Source organism: Colius striatus, chromosome 11 (assembly GCF_028858725.1).
Source record: "Colius striatus isolate bColStr4 chromosome 11, bColStr4.1.hap1, whole genome shotgun sequence".
In the NCBI taxonomy this organism is placed as follows: Eukaryota; Metazoa; Chordata; class Aves; order Coliiformes; family Coliidae; genus Colius; species Colius striatus.
In genome coordinates this window covers 7188516-7212034 of record NC_084769.1, presented here as the reverse complement: position 1 = coordinate 7212034, position 23519 = coordinate 7188516, and the positions used below count along the sequence as shown (strand labels likewise).

The 23519-nt window shown below is 39.4% G+C and overlaps 1 protein-coding gene across 1 annotated transcript in view; it reads left to right on the top strand.

The window, feature by feature from the left end:
• The first annotated feature begins 2679 nt into the window (after positions 1-2679).
• The window catches only part of THSD7B (thrombospondin type 1 domain containing 7B), a 273877-nt gene continuing 253037 nt past the window's right edge, over positions 2680-23519 (top strand). The window contains exon 1 of the mRNA XM_062004863.1: positions 2680-2818. Coding sequence (XP_061860847.1) covers positions 2680-2818 — 139 coding nt within the window. The remainder of the gene's footprint in view (positions 2819-23519) is intronic.

Genomic DNA, 23519 nt, shown 5'->3' with positions numbered 1-23519 from the left:
TCTTTATCAGCTCTTATCTGAGATGTTCTTGTATTTGCCCATTTCATGTCCCCTCTTTAGGACGTGTTGTTTTTACGGCATTCTCCTGGACCTGGAGAGCTGCCCTATATTTCAGATGAGTGTTGCTTGTGCAGGGCTGGGCATCCTGGCTCCCCTCCAGTACTTAAATCTAAGCATCTGCATGATTTCTTTCCTTGTTTTGCATTTTGGATGTGAGCTGTGTTGGAGCCACTGTCCCTAATTCATCCCCTTTCCCTTGACAGAAAGTCAGTGACTCCGTTTTCTGACTGCCATAGACGGGAACTGCAATGCTGAAGACACTGGGCGAGTTGCTCCTCCTCAGCTCTTCTGTGTGAGGTGAGCAGCCATCTAGATGGACAAAAAAACCCCTTAATTGCAGGATGTTTTGAGGGTCCTTCATTCCTCCACCCTGAGGACTTCCCTGCTGCATCTCATTTCTGAAGGACACTCAAGGTTTCTGAGTTTCACTTGTGCTTCCCATAAGGCCACTTGTGGTCTGTGTTATATTGTCCAGGTGTTGGGACTCAGCAGGTTGCATCCTGAGTTAAATGTGAATTTTGAATGAAATTTACACAGAAGACATGAGCAAAGCTAGAACATAAGAGATTCCAAAGAAATTCCAGTGTGAGGGTGAAGGAGCACTGGCAGGGGCTGCCCAGATGGGTTGTGGAGTCTCCATCTCTGGGGACATTCCAAACCCACCTGGATGAGTTCCTGTGTGACCTGCTCTAGGTGCTCCTGCTCTGGCAGGGAGGGTTGAACTGGATGAGCTTTTGAGGTCCCTTCCAACCCTCTGTGATTCTGTGAAAGCAATAAATCTGGTCCCTTGCCTACATTACTATAGTTGGTCAGCTTGGTGTTTTTTCAGGTCTTACCTGAAGGGCTGTTCATCTGCAACGCAAGAACGAGCTAAACCAGATAACAGAGAGCACATTGTATCTTCCATCGTAGTTAGTCGATATCTGATTAAATATAATTGCATGAATTTATCAGGATAGAAACTGTTTCAAATGGAACTGAAAAGTTTCACTGTATATTGAATATATACTATTTTCAGGTTTATCTTCAAGCTCTCATCAGGAACGATGCTGTGTATTATGTACTATGACAATGTTGCTTTTCATAAGGTTAGGATTGTAATAGAATTTTCTGGACTAAACTTCTAAGAACTGATAATTTGAATGAAAACCACCAAGATTATTCCAATAAGGACAAATCTTGAAGACGGGTGTTATCTCTCTCCTTTCACTAATATGGATGTGGCATTTTTACCTGTAATAGTAGTATTAATCACTAATAAGTAGAACTATGCTGGTAATTTAAAGATGGTATAAATACAAAAGCTATTACATAAGAAAAAAAATTAATATGTAAATGTACATCAGAAATGAGGTCATGTTTGATGTGACATGCACCATGAACATTTTTGGAGACTTCAGAATTGTTCCTACTTGAATGTGGATGAATCCACCATATCTTGAAACTCATCTATGGTCTGCCTAAATAAGTGACTGGTTGGTCATCTTCTGGGATGAGAGAAACAGATATTTGAATTACTGAAATCAGATTTGATTTCATTGTATTTTTTTCATCTCTCTTGTTTTGTAACTTTTCCATACCATATTAAAAACATGGATGTTTCCTAAAGCAGGCATTTAGAAGATGGGCTTCCACTTTGTATGAGAAACCCAGAGAGATGTTCTTCCTGGCTTCCAATACAGTGGTCCTTTCCAACCCCTACCATTCTGTGATTCTATGATTATTGTACTGAGTTGTATGGGGCAAAACTACTCCAGCAACAGGACTTGATACATTCTTGTCTTAATCACAACATGGCTCCTGTATTGTCTGAAGTGTTGAGAGCTTAATTAAAACCTCATAGTACTCTTTGGAGTAATTGGTTGCTGATCTGTAGCTCAGAGATCAGGAACTTGAATACTAATTCTCAGATTCCAAAGAAATGCCTGAGTAATGTCAATTTTCCCTTTTAGGCTGGGTCATCATGTACTGATAAGCAGCCTCTGCTTCCAGGCTTTTTTTCTCTGCTGCGTTTCTCATGTTACTTTTGTGTGTCTCATGTTCACACATGGTGTGGAGCTAAAAGAATTCCAGGTCTGGTGTTTCAGATGGCAGGGATCTTAAGTGTAGGACATGGAGTCTGTATTCAGAGCTGAATTTTGCACTTGGAATGTATTCTCAGATTTGATTTAGTCTGCCTACATAATGAAAATATTCATGCTAAAGAGAAATTATATAGGGAGAAGAAGGGACACATCACACACTGTTAGCAGGTCCCTTGCCATTTATTTGCACTGGCTGTTTTCTTCTTAAGAACCTGCTAAAAGCATTTGTGATGTCTGGCTTTGTAGGATGGGACTGCAGGTCCTCTGGGAGCTGTCTCTCTCCTCTCTTCCCCTCTCCTTTTTTTTTTTTTCCCCCCTCATATCTTTATCTCCAAGTGAAGCCTCCTTAACAGACTTTTCCTCCACAAATGCAGCACACACGAACTATGAAATGCACAGTGGCCACCAGGTTTACCTTTAGGCTGAACCTATTGCCTTTGGTGTTTTAAGTCTTTCAGCAAGCTTTTTCTTCCTCTTTTTTTTGTTGTTGTTCATTCTAGGACCAAAGAAGACAGGAGACTGAATTATCTGAATTATGCTTCTGCAACAGAACTGGGTTTCTCCTCACTGGGCATGGCAGAGCCTGGGGAAGTCTTTCCTTTTGTTTGGTTTCTTAATGTTACAAACAGCTGATTTGGAAGGCAGGAGAGATCATCAGTTTGTCTGGAAAACAGGTAGGAAAAAAATATGTATGTTTGTCTACTAGATAATTCCTGTATTTTAGGATGGAGTGATTGCCCTTTCTCCATTCTATTTTAGCTCAGTAATAAATTGAACCAGCCTGCTAATATTTGTGTGTGTGTAACTGAAAACTGGAGAGGTTTAATCACTGTTTTCCATTAGTAATCTTCCTATCTTGTTCAGTTATGCACTAGAGTGACTCAAGAGTATAATTCTAGTCTCCTTAATGCTTTTAATCCAAGAGTAAAATTTTTGCTGGATCCTGATATCATCAGCCTGATGTTGCTTCCTTTGAAATATTTAATCATTTTCTTTTCACATTTGAATGAGAGAGGCACACCAGCATCTTGCAGGATGAGATGAGCCAAAAGTCCTTACTCTTGGTTGATCATCTCATTGGTATGTTTAGTGAGTTATTTCTGTCAGTCAGATTGGATACATGAAGCATTTGAATGTTCAAAATGGGGTGTTCACAACGTTGGGAAACTTCTGTGAAGACACTTTGATAGCACCGTTATTCTTGAAGACAGGGAGGAGGTAGATAGGAGATGGTATGGTACAGATGTATAAAACTAGACTTGTTTTGTAGCACAACACAACAACAAAGAGTGTTCATTGAAGTGGAAAACATTGGCAAATTTGGGAAACATTTACTGAAAGTACTTAATAAAAAATACTCAACTGAACCAGAGGTTTTGTTGCCCAGAACCCCTTTGAGGTTTGTCCTTTTATAATTGAGCAACAAAGTGATTAAATTTGATGGAAAAATAATTTCCCTCCTTTCTTTTGGAGAGATTCTTTGCTGGTTTGGTTACTTGTTTTTTAATCATAGTTCTGTAGAAGGTAAGAGGTTGAATTAGCTGAATAATGAAACAGTCATTCTGAGAGGGCTGGAATTCTTCTGGTAGGATCAACACAAGCTTCTCACCCTGACTGCTGGGATGGGAGACTGAAAGCTGGTGAAGTGCTGGTTAAGTACAATCCGATACTGTATTTCTAAAAGACCTTTAAAATAATATCTTGCATGTAAAATGAAGAGGAACTGAACAACAACGTAAACTAACTTTCTCCAATCTGCTGTTCTTTGTGTGATTTTCTTTGAACAAGCTTTGAAAGGTAGAGTTGTTTTCTTAAGACAAATTAGACCCTTCAGTGCCGTGTTATCTTCTCTGCAGTTGTGCAGTATATTGTACTGTCAGTCTTTAGGGATGTGCATTGGAAGTCATAAAACTGTAATTTGACTTGATGATTCCAGCTGACAATAAAGAAGTATCAATGCTTCAAAGATATCTGAGCCAAATGTAGGTAGAATTAAGAAAAGATGGGGGACAAGTTTGCTTGGAGGTTTGGACTACCATGCTCTGAAAGCCCCGTGATGAGCTCATGGTAAAGGTCTTACAAACATGAAAGAAAATTCAGTTCTTGTGACTCCCACGCTGAATTTGAAATCTCTGAGCTCTTAAGAGTAATTCTTAAAGACCTTAAATTCTAGCAACATTTTGATGCACTTTTTCTCCTTTGTAGTGACGAGACAGAGAACAATTGAGCGAAATGTTTTCCAAATGAAAATAACTTGTGAGCTTGAGCCAAATTCCTTGTTCTGTTTGAAAAAACCCAAAGATTTTGTTTTCCCCTCCAGTTAAATATTTCTATATTTGTAAAGAATTTATTTTCTCATCAGAGTATTTTGCTGCAAATTAGATAAAAATGTTATCTAAACCCCAAATGTTTGGTTCTGTGTTGAACTGAATAGTATGTTCAACCCAAAACACTTTGTTCTGCAAAGAAAAAAAGTAATGTTTGTGAAGCCCTGACTTTGCAGCAGTAGCGAAGCAGCAGCGTTTTTAAGTCCTGCATCTCGGATGTCTGCAGTCGTTCTAAGAAGTAACACAATGGGCTGAGATTTGTCTCAGTAGCTTGCATGGATACTTGGGAAAAATCTTGGTTTAGGGGAGCTAGGTGTATTTTGCAGTGTCAGGGCATATGTAATAAAGTAATGGCTTTCTTTCGATACTTGTGTGCTGCGTGAGTTGCAGATTTCCTTTCTGAGGTGACTGGAAGGATGTATATGAAAGTAAAACTTATAGTGACCTTGAAAATGGTTACAAAAGCATGTAAATGGCAGTCTGCTGTCATAGTGGCATATCTGACTTGCTTTTGTATGCATTTTTTAACTTCACCTGAAACAGTTTTTCAGATACAATTAATAACAAAAGTGGATCTTTCTTTCAAAACATTACAGGGAAATGTTTTGGGGAAGGGGGATGTTAACTTCAATGGAGCAGGTGGATCTGGAGAGGTAGAAGGGTTAACATAACCCGTCCCATCAGGATATTGATAATTAACTAACTTTGGGAATATAGATCATGGAGATCTTGACCTTGTGGTTTGTATAATAAAGAAGAAAATAAAACTCATTCAGTAGTTTGAGGACTCCCATGCCAAAAATTAAAAGTAAAGCACAGCACAGTGAAACTAAAATGAAGCAGCTTTTACTGTCAGAACTGAGCAGATCCATTCTGATAGACAGAAAACCTGGAGCTGTTGCTTTTTTTTAATAATGAAACAATGTAATAAGGAGTGATCTGTTTTGTTTTGAAGTCTTGAATTATCACTTGCAAGCATGGCAAGTTACTTACCCACTGCAGAGAAATTAAATTTCTTTTTGAAATGTCATGTTTTACAACTAAATAAGATTATGCTGCTGAAAGTTCTGACTTTAAGACAATGAATTTGTATGTACAAAAGTAAATTTTCCTAGCACATACAAGTCCAGAGATGCACCCTTAATATGGAGAGGGAAAACACCCAAAACAACACAACAAAATCTTATCACTGCTGTAGTTTATAAAGCAGTGGGTTTTCGTTTTGTTTTTCAGCTAAATCCTTGGCTTTATCTAATGAAGGCTCATACATTTTCATGCTGGGCTTGGTAGTCTTGGTATAGGTGAAAGCAATTGTATTGAAATCACTGCATGTACAAAAAACCCAGGCTCTATATTTCTAAAATGTGAGAACTTGACAGCATGAGGTAGATTATACATGCTCTTCCCTCAGCTATTCAAAGGGCTATCACTTACATTTTGCTTCTTGGTGGCCTGTCTTAAAACCATTTATTTTTAGCTTTAGGTTTCTAGAGATGATATATTAATGCCTGAATCTCTGTACACTCTACCTTTTGGCTTCAAGATATTTCTTGTCAGATACTTATTTTGTGACCAGCAGCCTAAACATGAAAGCAATAATTATATAAACTAAATTACTCAGCAACCTCAAACAGCTGAACTTGCTGACTGACACAGCAGTTTTAGTGATAAAATCTTGAGAAAATGTAATTGAATCAAAAGCCTTGTAAATTAATATTGTTTAAGGCCAAAGACAATTAGCAATTTGCATATTTCAGCATGTTGATTTAGTTCAACTCCTCTTGAAGGGTCCTAAAAGCGTCTGGAATTTCTGTAATGCAAAGATGTCTGTGTTTTAGTGATGACCATTCAGGCTTTTAAAACTGTATGTAGAATATTGATTATATACATGAATCCACAGCATGGAATCATAGAATGGTAGGAGTTGGTTTATTTTTTGGCAAAACTCCAAAATTTATTTCTAAAGTCTAAATGAAATCTAAAATATGTACCACGTAGGAAATGTTTCAGGTGCTTTACAGAAGGGCTGACAATTAAGATTACAAAATGCTGAAAGCAGGGATGGCTGCAGTTGCTCCCTGGGCAGTTTGCAGGCTCACCATCGCTGCTGATGTCTTCAGCTCCTCCATAGCACACCTCAGTAACCATGCATATGCTATATCCACATAAATACTGATATGAAAGTAAGGGAAGACATAACCTATAAACGGTGGCTAAAGCAGGGATGTAGCTTTTTCTTAAGAAGGGAAGTTTTTTTAAAAATGAGGGTTTTTTTAGATGTAATTGTTCTAATTTTTTATGAAGAATGTTCTCTAAATGTGGTACAATGCTGTTTAACATGGAAATAATATTGTGTGTGCTGTGGAAGGGAGGAGAAGGACTATTAGAGACCCAAATGTGGTGTCCCGGTGTAATTCTTTCCAAAGAAAGGAACCAAGATGCGGATTTAGCCCAGCAGGGACATGCTCTTCCATTCATAACAAGGAATACTGGAACTGAGACATCAGACAGGGAAATGGTTTTGTAATACAGCCGGTTGCAGTAGAGAGATTTTTACCTTAGGAAGAAACCATTAATCTTCTGGTGTTTGTGAGCTTCTGGGAGCTTGATGTGGTGAGCCGTAAGTTTCTTACCCCAGGTGAACACAAAAAAACCTTTAATTCAGAGTTATTGCCCATATTTGAAAGTCATTCTTAAAGTAGGGATAGCCAATGGGTTTTGATCATTAGTCTTCCTTCAGAAACAATCCATAATGGAAAGGGTACGAAATGAGCTTTTCAGAGAGCAACTTCTAACATGGAGGAACAAACCTTTGAATTACTCGTGAAGGTGGGTGAGCCAGTTACGGCTAAGATGAGAAAGATCTTTTGTTCTCTATTCTCACATAATACTGCCATAGAATGGCCTTTCTCAAGATTTGAATTTCAGGAAGGCCAAAGTGCAGGTTTGGAAGTGCCTTTGACCTTATGTCTTAAAAGGCAAACCTTTACCTATGTACACCAAATGTTAAAAGGAATCCAGATCTTCAAAGCACAGTAGAGCTAAAACTCACTGAAAAGAGGTTAAAAGATAGCTCTGCTACAAGTGATATTTCCCCAAGAGTTCTACCAGATGAAGAACAATAATTCATGCCACATTAAGTGCTTTTGTTCAGTTAGATAGGTAAACAACTTGTGAATGAAGTGCAAGTGTCTGTTCTGATCTTTGTATGGCCCGTGAAAGTTTTATGATATCTCTTGAACTTTCTGATTCTTCAGAACTTCTCTTTTTGTGACAAATATTCCAATTCTAGCTTATTCTTACGCTGTCTTGGTGGTTGGAGTTTTAAATATTTGAACTCTAAACTGGAAATTTAGCCTTGATTTAATCAAACTTTCAATGAATCTGAGTTTCTTCTCTATGCTAAGGGTTTAGGACTGCAGGGGTTCTCTTGGGTTGTAGATTGCAAACTTGTCAGATCGATAGCAGCAGTTAATAAACAATATTATAAAAGCATATTAAGTTTCATTCTAAAACTATAAAGACTGCTGCCATAAACTTGATAATTGAAAAGTTGTTCTAGAATCATAACCCCTTTTATGTTCACCTTCATTGGTAATCACTTTATACCTTTGCACTCGAACCAGACTATTTAAGTAACCCTTCTTCTGGTACTCGCTCCCAATGTATTTGCAATTTAAGGGCACCAAACTATTCTAGACCTCTGTTGGTAAACATGTATCCTCTATGAACTGGTTTATCAATGAAATCTTTTCTAAACATTACTCCTCAGAATTATATCAAATCTCAGACGAGATTTTGCCCACTGATGTTTTACAATTTGTTTGAAACTGCCTGGCTTAAAATATCTCAGAATTATGTAGGTGGTGCTCCTTTTGAATATTTTGTAATAAACAGTTTAATTTGAACTAGTTTAGCTGTTTCACATCTGTTGGTCTCTTTTCATTAAATAACTATTAAAAAAAGTGATTCAAACATGAATAATAGTACTTTAGAATTCATTCTAAATTGCTCTAAAATAATTTTCTACAAAGAATATCTAATAGGACAACATGAATTATACTTTAATTTCTGCAAAACTCAACCTCCCAATAATAATTGAAACTTTGTAAAGAAAGTTTATTTTGCAAAGCTTCATTACCAGCAAAAAATCATGTTCCAGCTGATATCAGTCACTGGTGATTAAGAATATCTAAAGGTAGCCTCAAAACTAGTCTTGCATTTCCTTAGACAGGAGTGCAGCTGTTTCAGATTGCTCAATATTTGTTTTTCTCTCTTCATCATTCCTTAGTTTTTCCTATCCACATTATCATCTTTCTGTTCCACATACCTCTAAATTGTATTGCATATGATTCTGCCACTTCAGCTCACCCTTATCATTCCAGTTCTCCTATGGTGCCCTCATGTGTTAGTGTTTCCTCAACAGCTGAATCCAACTTGTCTTGGAGTTGTGGAGATGCATGTTGTGGAGATGCATGTGTTGCCTAACTTTCTAACCCTTTGCAGTGGTTTTACAAATAAGATTAGGTGGATGAGACACTTCCATGTTGGTGGAGACCTTGTGTCCTCAAGGCAGTAAATATTGGTGAGTTTGTCAGAGGACAAGACAAACGTACATGATTTCTCAGTCTCTGTTCTGAAGAACCTTTCCTATGGTGGAAGCTCATCTTCTAGCTTGGTCAATCCTCCAAATGCTTGAAGTCTGTTGCTGTCTAGGATAAATGTTCTACAGCAGCTCATTGCATACCCACATGGGTCTTGTCCACCATAGCTTCTGGATTTACCTTAACCCATAAGGTTAAAAAGCTCAGTGTATGGGACATGAGTAAAGAACGATCCCTCTTGGCACAGACAAAAGCAGAGTCAGAGTCATCAAACCTGTTCCTTGAAGAGTTTGGGGAGCACAGTCAGAGATGCAGAAATGCTTTTAATGGTACCTTTTTTCTTGCTTGGGAAACCTAGTGCATTCTCATTAGCCCTGGAACTCAAAGACACCAGCGAAACCTTCTCACTGACACAGCTTAAGGAACAACTCGCCGGCTTCTGTATTTCCTAGAAGAAATGCACTACAGCAAGCAATACAGAAGCATAAATTCTTGGTCAAATTAAAAAGGCAAGCCAAGAAGGAATTGAAATGCCACTGAAATGTATGTTAAAATGAACACTTTATGTGCTTGGAGATAACGTGAGCAGTACTAGTTCCTCGGTGGAGATGAGCACTGTGCAGGAGCGTGGCTACAGACTGCTGGCAGCGCTTGCTGAGTTCAGATGTAAGCTTTTACAGCATGTGCCTAGTAATTCTGTTATTATTGGGCTTGGAAAACTGTTTCAATAGTTCTTTTACACAAAGGCTACATGCTTTAACAAATATCTTGGTCTAACCGACATCAGATGTTCAGTAGGTGGTGGTTTAAACTAGATTACACAGGAGATTCACACTAATCTTTTAATGTCCCTCTTCCCTTCCTGAGAATAATAGTTTTTGAGAATAAGGTGCTTTTTCCCTGGTTTTTGTTGGTATTGGGAAAAGTATAACTTAGGCGTCTTATCCTTTTCTTTCCTCAATAGTTACTATGGGAACAGAGCTGTGGGTCACAGGGGAAAATCTGCAAAAGTGGTTTCTTTTAAATTGTTCATTTAAAAAAAGAAGAAGAAAAGATAGCTTATTATTGGAATTGTGGTACTTTTCATTCAACTTGGTAGGATTGTATTGTTGTACATATTTCACTCACAAAAGAAGCACAGTGAGTGGCAAGAAAAACAGATGGGGATGTTTTTGTACTTCTTCCTTGGGGTTAATATTTTTTTTTTAATTGAATGCAGCTGTTGGAAAGATTTCTGTTGTTAGGTATAGGTGGAGCATTAAAAATGGATGATCACATTTTCAGCCTGTTTTAGAGGTGTGTAGATTTAATTATTCTGCTGCCCTTGTTCAGAACCCTGCAGGGTTTGGTTTTTTTTTAAATAATTATATTTTAAGTTAGTTAGAGTTTCATTTCACCACTTAATTGAACGATTTCGGTGTGTAGTGGTAATCACTTTCTCATTTAGCTCTTGTGTGGAGCACAGTTATTATGCGTGAAAATACACCAAATTGTATTAGGAATCCCTAAGATGCATATTATTGTTCTCAGGATGCAGATAATGCCACTGACTCTTCCAGGGCTGTGAGTTTTGGGTAGTCTGCCCACAGATACTCCTATTTCCCTAGGTATTTTTTTTCTCTGTTATATGTAAGAAAAGGCCTGTGTTCATCAACTTACTCATTTCTTGTTTTAATATTAAACATTCTTTCTTCTTTTAAACAAATCTAAATGGTAAAAGCCGGGGGAAAAAAAAAGGTGAAGTTAGAAGGGATGGGGGATATTTCATGGTAACTCAGATTATTGACATCGTGTTCATATGGTTTCTTTTAATCTCCCTCAGAGTGGATAGATATGGTGAAATGCCCACTTAACGTGGTAGTTTTGAGTATATGAGCTTCGGTTTGCATAGGGAATTCCTGCTGAGATCAGGAGTGTGGTGTGCAAATCCAGAGGCAGTATCTGGTCCTTGCTGTTGATGATGCTTCCTGATGTCTACCACTTTGTAGACTTCTGCTGTCCCTTCTTCCTGAGACCTTTTGCAGTTTATGGTTAAACGTATCTCTGTGTCATACTTGCGTATAAAAGTGCTCTAGGATTATAGAGCTAAATTTGGAAAAGCATGTTAAAACCTCATTATAGCTGTTCTGAATGTATCGGTTCTTCAGCGTTGGGGGATGAGTTTGTAGATAGTTGCTAAAGTATATCCAGCTTTTGTGTGGCATGTCCTGAAAGGCTAGCCATGAAAAATCACTTTTCAAATGAGAACTTAATAAAAACTTTCCTGCCTTGAACTAAGCCCGACTCCCCGTGCGATTAGTGGTTTCATTTCTTTCTCAGCAGTTGGGTAATGATTATGGCTCCAGATGCTGCAGGAGTGATAAAGAGGGTGATTAATTTCACTTGAAAGGGCATATGTTCAAAGAAGAGCCGGCCCAACGCCTCGAACGCGATGCCCACGTCGCTGCCGTGCCGCGGCTTGCACTCCTTGGTACCCAGCTGTTCCTGGGGAAAGTACCAGTAAATCTACAGGATTTATCTTCAGCCAATGTATTTGCAGCTTGTTTTTACCCACTCATTGATGTATGTTCCTTCTCCCCTCTCAATACGTTTCACAGAATCTGGTTTTAAAAGCTCTTTGTGTCTCTTTATAAAGCAAGGCTGTCAAACTTTCAGCAAAAGGCTTTGAGAAGGGGCTGATGCCAGCAATGCAAGTAACTGCAGACAGGTTCAGAGTTATGCTTATACCCTGTACAGAGGTAATGAGAGGATTTGTATTCCCTGGCATAGTCAACAGCAACTTTAAAAGTGTTCCTACTCTTTATTTGCAATAATAGTTCACACCATATGACTTGCTGAAAAATCCTGACATTTAAAGTATTGCATTTTCAATATACTTAAAAAATTAAGTGTGTAAGGTGGGCACTTCAGTAACTCTTTATTAGGATTTTATTGACCTATTGAATAGGTCAACAGAAATATTGAAACATGGCTGGTGGTGCCAGCCACATGATTAAATACAGGGCGAAGGGACTTCTGGTGTTTATTGTGTTACCACCTGAACTTTTTCGCTGATTGGTGTCCTCAGGGGTTTATTCCATCACCCCTGAGATCCAAAGACCTTCAAATATCAATAGTTTAAAATATCCACCTATGTGTGAGGCATGTTTTACTTCTCCACAGTATGACATTTATAACCATAAATTTCACGGGTTTGAAGCTGCTGAAGACAAAAATAAATTCAGTTCCTTGTGACATCTTTAAGATCTTTTGACACATTAGTTAAATTGATTTAAATCACCTAGTTCCTTTTAAGCAAAATAAGCACTTTTCTTCCAGCTATTGAAAATCTTCACAGTGCAGACGCTGGATATAGAGAAATTATTTCTATACATTCAATAAATTCTGATGTGTGTTAGCTGCATAGCTTTGAAGCAGCTGCCAGGATGGAACACAGAGTTGGGTGTTTTTACAGACAGGAATTAAAAGGAGGCTGTAATGATAAAACACCAGGAACTATGCAGAAGTTCTTTTATTGAATTCGATAAACATAAGGTAGTGCTCGTGTGAAGTTTTTACTGTCATTCCTTTAATATTCTTGGCTGTGTTAATAAAATAATGCTGTATTCAAGCAGAAGTAAAAAATGAATTTCAGCAAGTTTGCAGTTCTGTGTGTTAGATGTTACTGTATGACTAGAACAGGGGACTTAGCAGAGCTTTCAATACTTTTCAGTTAAACTAATTCACTGCATCTGTTTTTCAACTGGCATGAAATACTCCATAACCCAAGTACGGTTGTATCTTGATTTAAACCATTGTTAGTGTAAAAATTTGTGATTCTACAGGTGTTTATTCCCCAGTTTAGCTTTGTTCACTGTCAGTGGTGAGCTCCTAATTTTGTGTCTGTGCTTAACAACTACCTGACGTGAATTCATTTTCAAGTTGTAGAGATCTGATAAATGAGGCTTTATCCAGACTTTTAACTCTTATTGATCATACTGTTCTCTTAAGGAAATCTCAGTCTCCTGTCTTCTGCATTCCTGTGCAAAGTGCCAAGAAAATCTTACTTTCAAAATTGCTTCCAAATGTGAAAAAACGTTAAAAAACCCTAAATATATCCTTCTGTGCCTGGCACTGAGATGGAAGTTACACCATGTGTCTGAGTGTTAAATATGTTGCTTATATGTGTCTTTGTGTCAGTGTGTTTATACCTGATTTTTTGCATGTATTTATGTGGCAGCTATGTCGAGCTGTGTTGTCACGTAGCCAAGGACACCGGTGCGGTGGTAGAAACAGAAACACACCTGCAACAGTCTTTTGAAAAGACTGGAGAAGGATCAAATGAGAGACAGGGAAGTCCAAGTAAATGATGACAGTAATGTTGCTGTGCCCCGAGGGTCTTGCAAAGTACAGTACTTAAAACCCAATTTTTGCTTTGTAGATAAGTGAGCATGTCTCAGTTAAGTCAATATACGTGTGCAGTAGATGATAAAGCTTGGTATTACACACCTTCTCTGAGATTTTTCATACTTACTACTTTAAAGGTAACATCATATTTATGCTCAGAACACTCTAAAGTACTTTTATGCTTTTTGTTACAAGCTTTCAAACATGTTACTTGGTTTAGTAATGGGAGCTGAGGCAGCACCAAATTGTCACTCTCATGCTGACTATTGACAGCTAATTGACTACTGACCTTTGCTAGGACTGTCTCTAAAAAGCAGGGAGTGACACCAGGGGCTAACAAATAAAAGAAACTGAAAAGCAGGTGGGAAAATGTATTTATATGCAGTTACATTTTAATATTGAAGGCTGAACACAGGGGAGAAACAAACAAAAATCCCTGTTTTGCCTATATTTAAAAATTTTAATGTACTCTGATGTTAAAGAAAACAAAAAGTTGTACTTATTCATCATCTTCACTGTGATTTACTTGTCCTTGATTGATTTTTTTTTTTTTTTAAATGGATGAGACAGCTTTCAAAGCTCTCAAAGTGATTTAATTATTACAGCACACGGGGCCCCAAATCAGATTTAAGGTATTTTGATACAGTTAGTAGAATGAACCGGTGAACGGATGCAGAGGATGGAAAGTTACTGCTACTCAAATCTACTAGATGATTCTGCAGGTGGAAGATTCCCCTTAGACCTTAACTGAAAGGTCAAGAGCTAACCTTAGTACGAGCTGTTTAATACAATGTAATTGGAATAAATCTATTTTAACTATTTGTCTGTGTGTTGTAGTGCATCAGGAGCTAAAGAGATGGGAAACTCACAGTGTTCTGAATATATGACCAGATAAAGCTATGCAGCATTCAGTAAAGCAATTACATAAAAAGCATTACAGTCAACTTCAATTCCACTATTAGCAGTAATAATCAATCATTTTCAATCCAGGGGATGGTCTAATCGCTTTTTGTTGCTGCTTTGAAAGGTTACATTACTCAGTTACCTTGCAACTGAGCAACCTTTTCATGTTTGCTTCACGTAGAATTTTATAAATGTTTGTTCTTGTAGTCTCAGTATTTTGGTGTTGGCTGTTTTGAGAGAGTTTAAAAATTTCTCTAACCTTTTCTCATCCCAATATAGCTTTTTGCAGTTCTTAACCATTCTTGGAGCAGCAGACCTAATTGTCACGAGCAACAGATGATTTTTCTTTTTTAATCTGCTTGTCTCTGTAAAATCTCCTTTTAGCTCCTTGTGCTGGTGTTGCCACTTTGCTTTGGGGAATAATCATCTGACATTAGCAATCTCGTTCAGCTTCACCCAGTGCTTGTTCCTGTGCACTTCAAGGACTTTTCTTCCTTTGGCACACTTCAGCCTGTGAGTCTGTTCTCCAGTTTAATCCCTGTGAGAGACAGTGGTTTCTCTTTTCTCTCCTCTGCTTGGTTCTTGGCTGTATGGGCAACACACAGCAGTCTTACAGAACACTGCTGGTGGATATTAATTGATACTAGCTAGGTAATCCTATTTAATTCCTTCCTTAATTAGGTAGTTTAGAAAATGGTTAAGGACAGTTGTGTTATCACATTAGGCTAGGACTGGCATGTTGATACTTTAATGAAAAGACAGGCACATAAGAAAATAGGAAAAACATCCTTTCCCTTTCCCTTTCCCTTTCCCTTTCCCTTTCCCTTTCCCTTTCCCTTTCCCTTTCCCTTTCCCTTTCCCTTTCCCTTTCCCTTTCCCTTTCCCTTTCCCTTTCCCTTTCCCTTTCCCTTTCCCTTTCCCTTTCCCTTTCCCTTTCCCTTTCCCTTCCCCTTCCCCTTCCCCTTCCCCTTCCCCTTCCCCTTCCCCTTCCCCTTCCCCTTCCCCTTCCCCTTCCCCTTCCCCTTCCCCTTCCCCTTTCCCTTTCCCTTTCCCTTCCCCTTCCCCTTCCCCTTCCCCTTCCCCTTCCCCTTTTCCTTTCCCCTTTTCCTTTCCACTTTGCCTCTCAGACACCACGTGTATGGGGTGGTTGACTGGTAAAGTGACAGACAAGTTTACTTTTCCTAAGAAACTAAGTTTTATAATGTTTTTTAAAAATTATTACTATTTTTTCCTCAGAAGCCTGGATACTTAGTGAAAGATCCCTTGTTTTAAGGACTTCTGGAACTAGTTGTAGCCACTCCTTTTTACTTGTGGGCAGTGCCATTTAGCCAATATTAATTGCAGTGCAAAATATTGATTTCTGAACAAAAGGAGATCTCCTTTACTTAGGAACTTAACTTATAGCTTGTTGAATTACCACATCCTGGATGATGCCCATAAGTTTGCTTCCTCCATTGACTAGTAAAATTAGCATATTTTGCATGAATGAGAACTAAAAGGGCCGTAGTATGTTGGGTGTTTTTTTTTTCCCCCCCACCATGTAAATATCAATTTAAGCATCTGGGAAATTTTAACTTAAGAATAAATTACCAGAGATTTGTTTCCTTTTATATCTCTGATGGTACTGACAAAGCTGTCTGTTAATGCATTGCTGATGGAGATGTATGATTTATTTAAAAAATCATACCAATTGTTTCATGGCTGGCGTGAATATACATTTTAGTGCCAGTAACTGTCCTGATATCCTATAGACACATGTACCTATAATGGTCTCTTTGTCTTCAGGTAGTTATTACACATTGAAGGTGCATACATCTGAATGAATTTCTGTTGTGGGGGTTTTTTTTGGTTGTTTTATTTTTGCTCTTTATCAACGTAAATCTATTCAGTCTGACTTGTGTTGTCTTTATGCACTGACAGCTGCACGGAGGTGGCATAGGATGTTACATGAAACTGCTGATTGTTAATGTCATGCATTATTCTAGGCTTGCTGTTTTTAAACTAGGTTGGTAAATGCCATATGTAAAATTTCATAACTCTCTCATAAAACCCTTTTAGTTTCTCTCTGGAGACTCTATTGATAAACTTTCCCTTAAGTGTATGTACAAATTAAACGTGAGAACCTGCGGCTAAAAGAAATTGCTCCAAGGCAATGATTCACAAGGATGAAAAATCAATAAGAGTTTCATTAAGGAAGGAAAGAAAGTTTAGATAGGCTCTTTGCTTTGTTTTCCTATGGAAAGTAGAAGGAAAAATCATTGATCATTTTATTCTGCTTTATTCGTAGAAATAGGTTGTAATGTTGATGTCGGTGTTTTGAAGCATGAATGTGGCTGGGTGGAAGGATCTGATGTCTGTGATCTCTTTGAGTGTATCCCCTCTGTATCTTTCCAAATTCTCCACCTTCAGCTCTTCCTTTTTATTTGTGTGAGCAGCACCTGCTGTAAGTGGAATTATCCTCTGGAGAAGTTGCCTTGGCTGATAACTCGGAACTTGTTTGAGTGAGTGTGTTTATACAGGAGGTTACAGCATGGACTTGGAGAATGAGAAATGGACTCAAATTGTGCCAGGGAATGTTTAGATTAGACATTGGGAGGAACTTTTTACCAAGAGGGTTGTTAATCATTGGAATAGGCTACCCAGGGAGGTGGTGGCATCACCATCCCTGGAGGTATTCAAAAGACGTGTAGATGAGGTGCTAAGGGATATGGGTTAGTTTAGTGATGGGCCTGGCAGTGTGAGGTTAGTGGTCTTAAAGGTCTTTTCCAACTGTAATGATTCTGTGATTCCATGAACTGCTGCTGAAGGGAGCTGTGTCCTCCCCTGGGCAGAGCTTTTCACCCATGGCCTCAGTCCTCAGTGGGTGAGACTGGGTGGCTGTGCGGGACCAGTTGATTCAGATAGCCAGTGTGATGGGAAGTATATGTTTTTCTTTATATTTTTAAGGCTTTTCTGTTGAATCATCTATCTGAGAAGTGACCTGCCCTGCAGCTGATGTGACGAGGATGAGCCATGGGACGGCAGGAAGGGTGGGTAGGGGAGTGGGGGTGAGATGAGCTCACTCATAGGTGAGCACACATGTAAACACTGACACAGACACCTGCTTGGTCTCAGCGTAGGAGCTGCTCTCTGCCGGGAACGTTGTTTGGGGAAGCTGGACTTCTATAGCATCTATAGCAACCATATTTCCCTGTCATAACTCTCAAGTTGGGTTGCTGACATAATTTGATGCTGACACACGTTAGCCGTCTTCCAGTGACGCTCGGCAGTTTTACATCTGTTTGTTTTCATTAAATACCACTTTTCAGATGAAAAGTTTCAGCGGTGATCTGATTAAAACACGCTTAGGATTGCAAACCTGGCAGAGGTTCTTTCAGCCAAGAGCAAATTTACTTCTTCAAGCTTGTTTAAAAAACCAGGAGTGCTGGCAGGATTGACTAGTAAATATGAGCTGTACATCTTGTTCAGTGGGTTTTTTTGGATGCCTTGCGTTAACCGAAAAAAGTGAAATGCACGTGACTGAGGGCTCTGACAGGGTTGTGGTGATGGATTAAAATCAGATGAGTGAAACTGCTGCCACCCCTGACCATCTGCCCCACTCTTTGCTGTGCATCCCAGAACAGCAATATTTTTGCTGTTCATGAATCAGCTTTTATAAAACAGGTTTTAGTCTGGAATATTAAAGCTGAACCAGGGCTGGTTTCTCCTGAATGGTTTTGGGGGAGCTTTCAGACCACCCCAGCTGTCTAAAAAAGGCATGAGATTTTATTTATACTTCTGAGGCTGACTTAGGTAATGTACTCAGTTCTACCCTGGCAGGGAGTTTTGACTAGATGACCTTTCAAGGTCTCTTCCAACCCTTAACATTCTGTGACTCTTACTCTGCTGCTCTGCAGCATTAGTGGCTGTTGTGCTCCTGGGTTTGGGCTGACGATGTCGCCAGCCCTGAGTGTCCCTGTGCCATGCTTCCCTGAACACCGTGTCCATCCTGAGAGTCAGCACAAATGCTGCTCTCAGACCAAACTTTCTTCTCTGTGTATTTAAAACTGGAGTCTTGTTTACCCCTCCACTCCCACAGAAGCGCTTGCTACTCGTTTGTAAATATTTTAAGAGCAAGCTACTATGTTTTACTTAAATACTTGTATACATATACAGTGATTGCCTAACTTCCCTACAGAGCATCCAGACAGTAATCTGGGGAAATCTTTTGCTTGCTTTTAGAGCAAAATTGGATTAAAGTTGATCAGCTGAAGTGAATGTGGTGTACCACAGACCTGCGCCGAGGTGTGCTAAATGCAATAAACGGTAATAAACAAGTGTTGGGGGCTGAAAGTCCCACACCTCTGGGCACTGTGGGCTGCCAGGTGACCCCTTCACCTTTCCCAGCTTTTGAACAGTGGAGAGTGAACAGATTGAATCAGATCTTGTTTCAGTATCATCTGTTTCCACAGCTGAACCTCCCATATGATCAAACCGTATAAATTATTTAAGATGCAGAAGCTGTGTAACCGGAATCTCCAGTAAAGTTTAAAGCTCCATCTGTTCTGCCAACCTCAAGGACTGTGCATTTCACAGCATTGCCTGTGTTGCTGGATGACATCATAAGAGTCAGGAACATTCAAATATGCCCCAAACTGTTGCTTCATATTTGCTTTGCAGTAGTGAAGACCTCACTGGGTCAGCTCTGTATGCCTGAGATGCTCTTGGCCCAACTTCACTCATAGTCAGTTCGTGCTGCCAGGTGTGCCTTTGGCACCAGGGTTAGAATCCTGTGACAAAAGCTGGACTGGATTGAATACAGCACTGAGAGAAAACATATGTGATCTGAGAGGTTCTTGTGCAGTAGGAGAAGACAAAATAAATAGGGAGAAGAAAGAAACACGAACTTTTGGGTTCCTGTTGTACATACTCCATCTTGTTTAAATCAAGTTTTCAATTTAAAACCTTCTGGCTAAATGGTATTTTAGTGATTCTGTTCAGAAATGAGGGCAAGAACATTTTTTTAATGAGAAAACAAAATGAAAGTATTGCATGTGCAGGTGATAAGGAGAATAAGGCCGGAGTTTTGGAAGTTGAAACTCTTTTTCCACGTTTTGATGCCTCTTCCTTTCAAAGAGCAGCAGCTGAGTTTCTGAAAAGCTCTCTGACAGACAATTTTGCTTGTGACATAATTAAATATTGACTCTGTTATCTGATTTCTCCTCAAACCCAAGCAAGATGTTTTCTACCTGCTGTATTCTACACATATAGAGGGAAAAGTGTGGCTTCAGGTTTAAGGAGTTGCTCCAGATATCACAGGTACTTGGAATACAATTGTGAAAGAAAGATGAAGTTTAGTCTCATGGATGAAGACTGCAAACTTTTAAAGCTTAATTTTTCACAGCTTCATTTTCTGCTGTTTACTTTATTCTAACTCCCATTTTGGAGTCCTTTTCTTAAGGCTGGCTGATTTCCTTTCAGTTAGAAACCAGGCAGGTCGAGAGATAAAATATCTGCTGTGTGGTTCTTGTATCATTTTCCTAAACATGATAATTATGTTCTGGCCTTGCATTCTTCTGATACAAAAACAAAACCCCAGGTACTGTGTTCCTGCTTTTTTTCCAGGAGCAATATATAAAGCCTGAATAAGGGCAGTGGTGACAGCTGGCTGGTACCACCAGTGTTACAGGTTGTTAGAGATTGCGTTAATGGGCTCTGTTCTGGAGAGATTTATAGCTCACAGCTTTTGGAGAGGAGAAGAACAAGTGAGGCTAAATAAAGTAGGGTTCTCTTTTTTGTGTGTGTGATTTGAGAAGATTTTTAGACAGATTTTATTTGGCAAACCTGCCTGGCCTCATCAAAAACTTTGTGTGTGTGTGTGTGTGATAACTCAAAAGTGTAATAATTTTGGCCAGCATACTGTCATGTATTAGGGCTCAGCATTTTACAAGTATTCAAGATGGATCAGACTGAGTCTATGTGGTTTTGGTACTGAACTCAAGTGAGTATTTGTGGATGGGCAGCAGCACAGACTTTCTATTGCCTGCAGAGTCGCTGTTTGGTGAGCAGGGAGTAGACACCATCGCTGTCCCTGAGCCCTGGGCTTGGGCTGTCCATGGTTTGGGCTGTGGTGGTAGTCCAGGGGCTGTGCAGCAGTTTTAGGAGGTGTGCATTTCCCCTGCCCCCACCAAAGAGCAGCTGAGCCATTCAGCCACAATCAAAGACTTATCCCAGAGAGAAGAAAGAAATTAAATCTGTTTTTATGCATCTTGACTTTATGGGATTTTTCTGTTCTATGCCATGACTGTGGTTTTCTGAGCTGAAAGCTGAAAATGTAACAGAACATAAAAGCTCATAAATTTAACATAAGGCAGGAAGACCATGGAATGAATAAATACATTTACCTTCCAGGAAATCTCTTTTGCCAGTGGCCTTGTCTCTGTTCATATTGGACTCCACTGTCTCAAGTATACAAACTCTTCTGTAGATCTTGTTTCTGGAAAGAAATTGTTTCCAAATAACTTTAGTGGCTCCTTCGAAGGGTGTCACTAACTACTGAGGGCAGGTGGCCATCCTAATTTTTCCTAATTTTGTTGAAACCACCTCATTTTTTGGTGCTTTTAAAGAAAGTAAAAGAGTGAGGTTTTCTAAGATCTGCGATCTCTTTTCTAACTTTTGCCTCTGCACTGCTATCCCAAGCCCTGTTTCCTACCTGCTCTTGCCTGGATCTACTTCCCCTTCCCTATGGAGCTTTGCATTAGTTCAAATCATAGAATGGGGTAGGAGTTGGAAGGGAGCTTTAGAGATCATCTAGTCCAACCCCCTGCCAAAGCAGGTTCACCTAGATCAGGTAGACCAGGAACATGTCCAGGTAGGTCTTGAAGACCTCCAAGGAAGGAGACTCCACACCCTCTCTGGGCAGCCTGTGCCAGGGCTCCCTCACCTCACAGTAAAATAGTTTTTCCTTATGTTTAAATGGAACTTTTTGTGTTCCAGCTTCATCCCATTACCCCTTGTCCTGTTGCTAGATACCATCGAAAAAAGGGATGCCCCAACCTCCTACACCCACCATTTATATACTTGTAAATATTAGTGAGATCCTCCCTCAGCCTCCTCTTCTCCAGACTAAACAGCCCCAGTTCCTGCAGCCTTTCCTTGTAAGGAAGATGCTCCAGTCCCCTGATCATCTTGGTGGCCCTGTGCTGGACTCTCCAGCAGCTGTCTGAAATATGGAGGTTAGTGGTTGTGTAGGACCTATTGCACTGAGGGCTATGATAGTGTGGGAAGAAGGATGTTTGTCAGCACATTACCATGCTCAGGATCATTGATAAAAAGGAATATAATTGTCACTCTTCTTTTACAGTACTTTCCTTAGATTGGATTTTTTTTTCCAGTCTCTCTACATTTTTAGCTTTGGCAGCAAATACTGGTTATGGGAAGCAGTCAGAGGAGAGGTAAACTCTGGTGTGTGGTAAATAGTTTACCTAAGCTTAGTGGAATTGCAAAAAAACCCCAGAATTTGCAGCAGGAAAATAATGAAATCCAATACAACAAACTGTGAGATGCTAACTGCTGCTGTTGTAGCAAGTGTCCTCCTGCTCCTGTTTTCTGAGTTATTGCTAGTGCCTGTCTGCTTTCAGGGATAAACAGCTGGATGCACAAACAGAGACAATAGAGAGTATCTGTGGTTTAATAGTTTCATCAGGCCTCTGTTTAATTTAGTAATGAACTTCTTATTAAAACTCATTAGCTGCCCAAAACCACAGTGTCCTTTTTTTCCTAGTTTTAGTCTCGTCAGGCTTGCTTAAAGCTGACATGACATTATTTTTCTCAAGCAAAGATGTTTGACACCCTCTAAAATCACGAGAGATCCTTCTCCCTGGTCCGTTTGTGAACCCATATGGTAGTAATTTCCTTCATGTGGCTGAATTAATGATAAAATGTTGGGAGAGTAAAATTTTGTGGACCATATGAAGTTTCTCAGTGTTTTGGGAAAGCTATGACACCTGCTTGCTGCAGCAAGAAGCTACTCAAATAATTTTATATTAATCAAATCAGCATCAAAGCACTTCATTGATTTATTAATGGCATGTAATTAACCAGCAATCAGCGAACTGTGCATTCCAGAGCAGTATCAGCACTGCACCAGATGAGCTTAGTATAAATTACAAGGCACTTAGTGTAAATGTATAAACACCTTTCTAGATCTAATCCCTAGAAGTTTCTTATTGTCATCCCCCCCCCACCCCCAAAGGCATCCCCACCACTTGCACAAGAAGTTGTACCCCCATGTCCCCAGCCATGCGGGGTCCCCTGCTGTGGGAGATGTGGGTGCTGTGCCTGTGTGCACCCATCTGCCCCGTGAGGTCTGCCTCCCTGGAGTGAGATCCTCACCACTGCACTCTTCCCACTACTGTAAGAAGAAAATCATGTTTTTGTAATACTTCTCAAGCTGATTTCTTTCTGTGTTTCAAAAATGTCTGTGTAGTTCTCTGGCTGCTGTTTAATCTGGCCAATGGCTCACGGTCATCATCTTTAGCACGGACCAGTTTTGGGCAGGCACCACTCTAGAGAGTTTTGAGTGCTTCCACTACCATACAAAACTCTGATGAAACTGTATCTTGGAGTGGTTCTCGGAACTGCTTTTTCTGGAGATGATATTTAAATCCCAGCCGTGGGATTACCTTGGTGTAACAGACTTTCTTACTCATAACTTAATGTACCAAGCAGCGTGATGGCTGTGCATCTCCCCACTTACCTCCACTCACCTCACAGCTGCATCCATTTCTGTTACTTACTGAGTGACCTTTCTGGTTAAAAGAGGATACAGAAATAGATGAGAAAATACTTGCAATTTTCACTTTCTTATACTTCACCTTAAAAGAGAATGTGCTATTTTCATTTTAACAAAGTATTAGTATTAATTCGTGGCCATAGCTGGTTTCCTCTGAGTAAACAAACTGTTTGTCTGCAGTAATTTTAGAGTAATGGATCACACAGATCATTTATTTTGGTATTGTTCAGTTCAGTTGTCGTAATCTCACAGGCTATATCTCTAATTCAGTTTCAAGCTGAAAGACACCTATCCATTATTCTGGATATCAGTTTGTATTGAGGAAACAGATCTTTTCTTTGCAGGTTATGGATCTGTTGGCAGTTTAGAATTTTATTCCTTT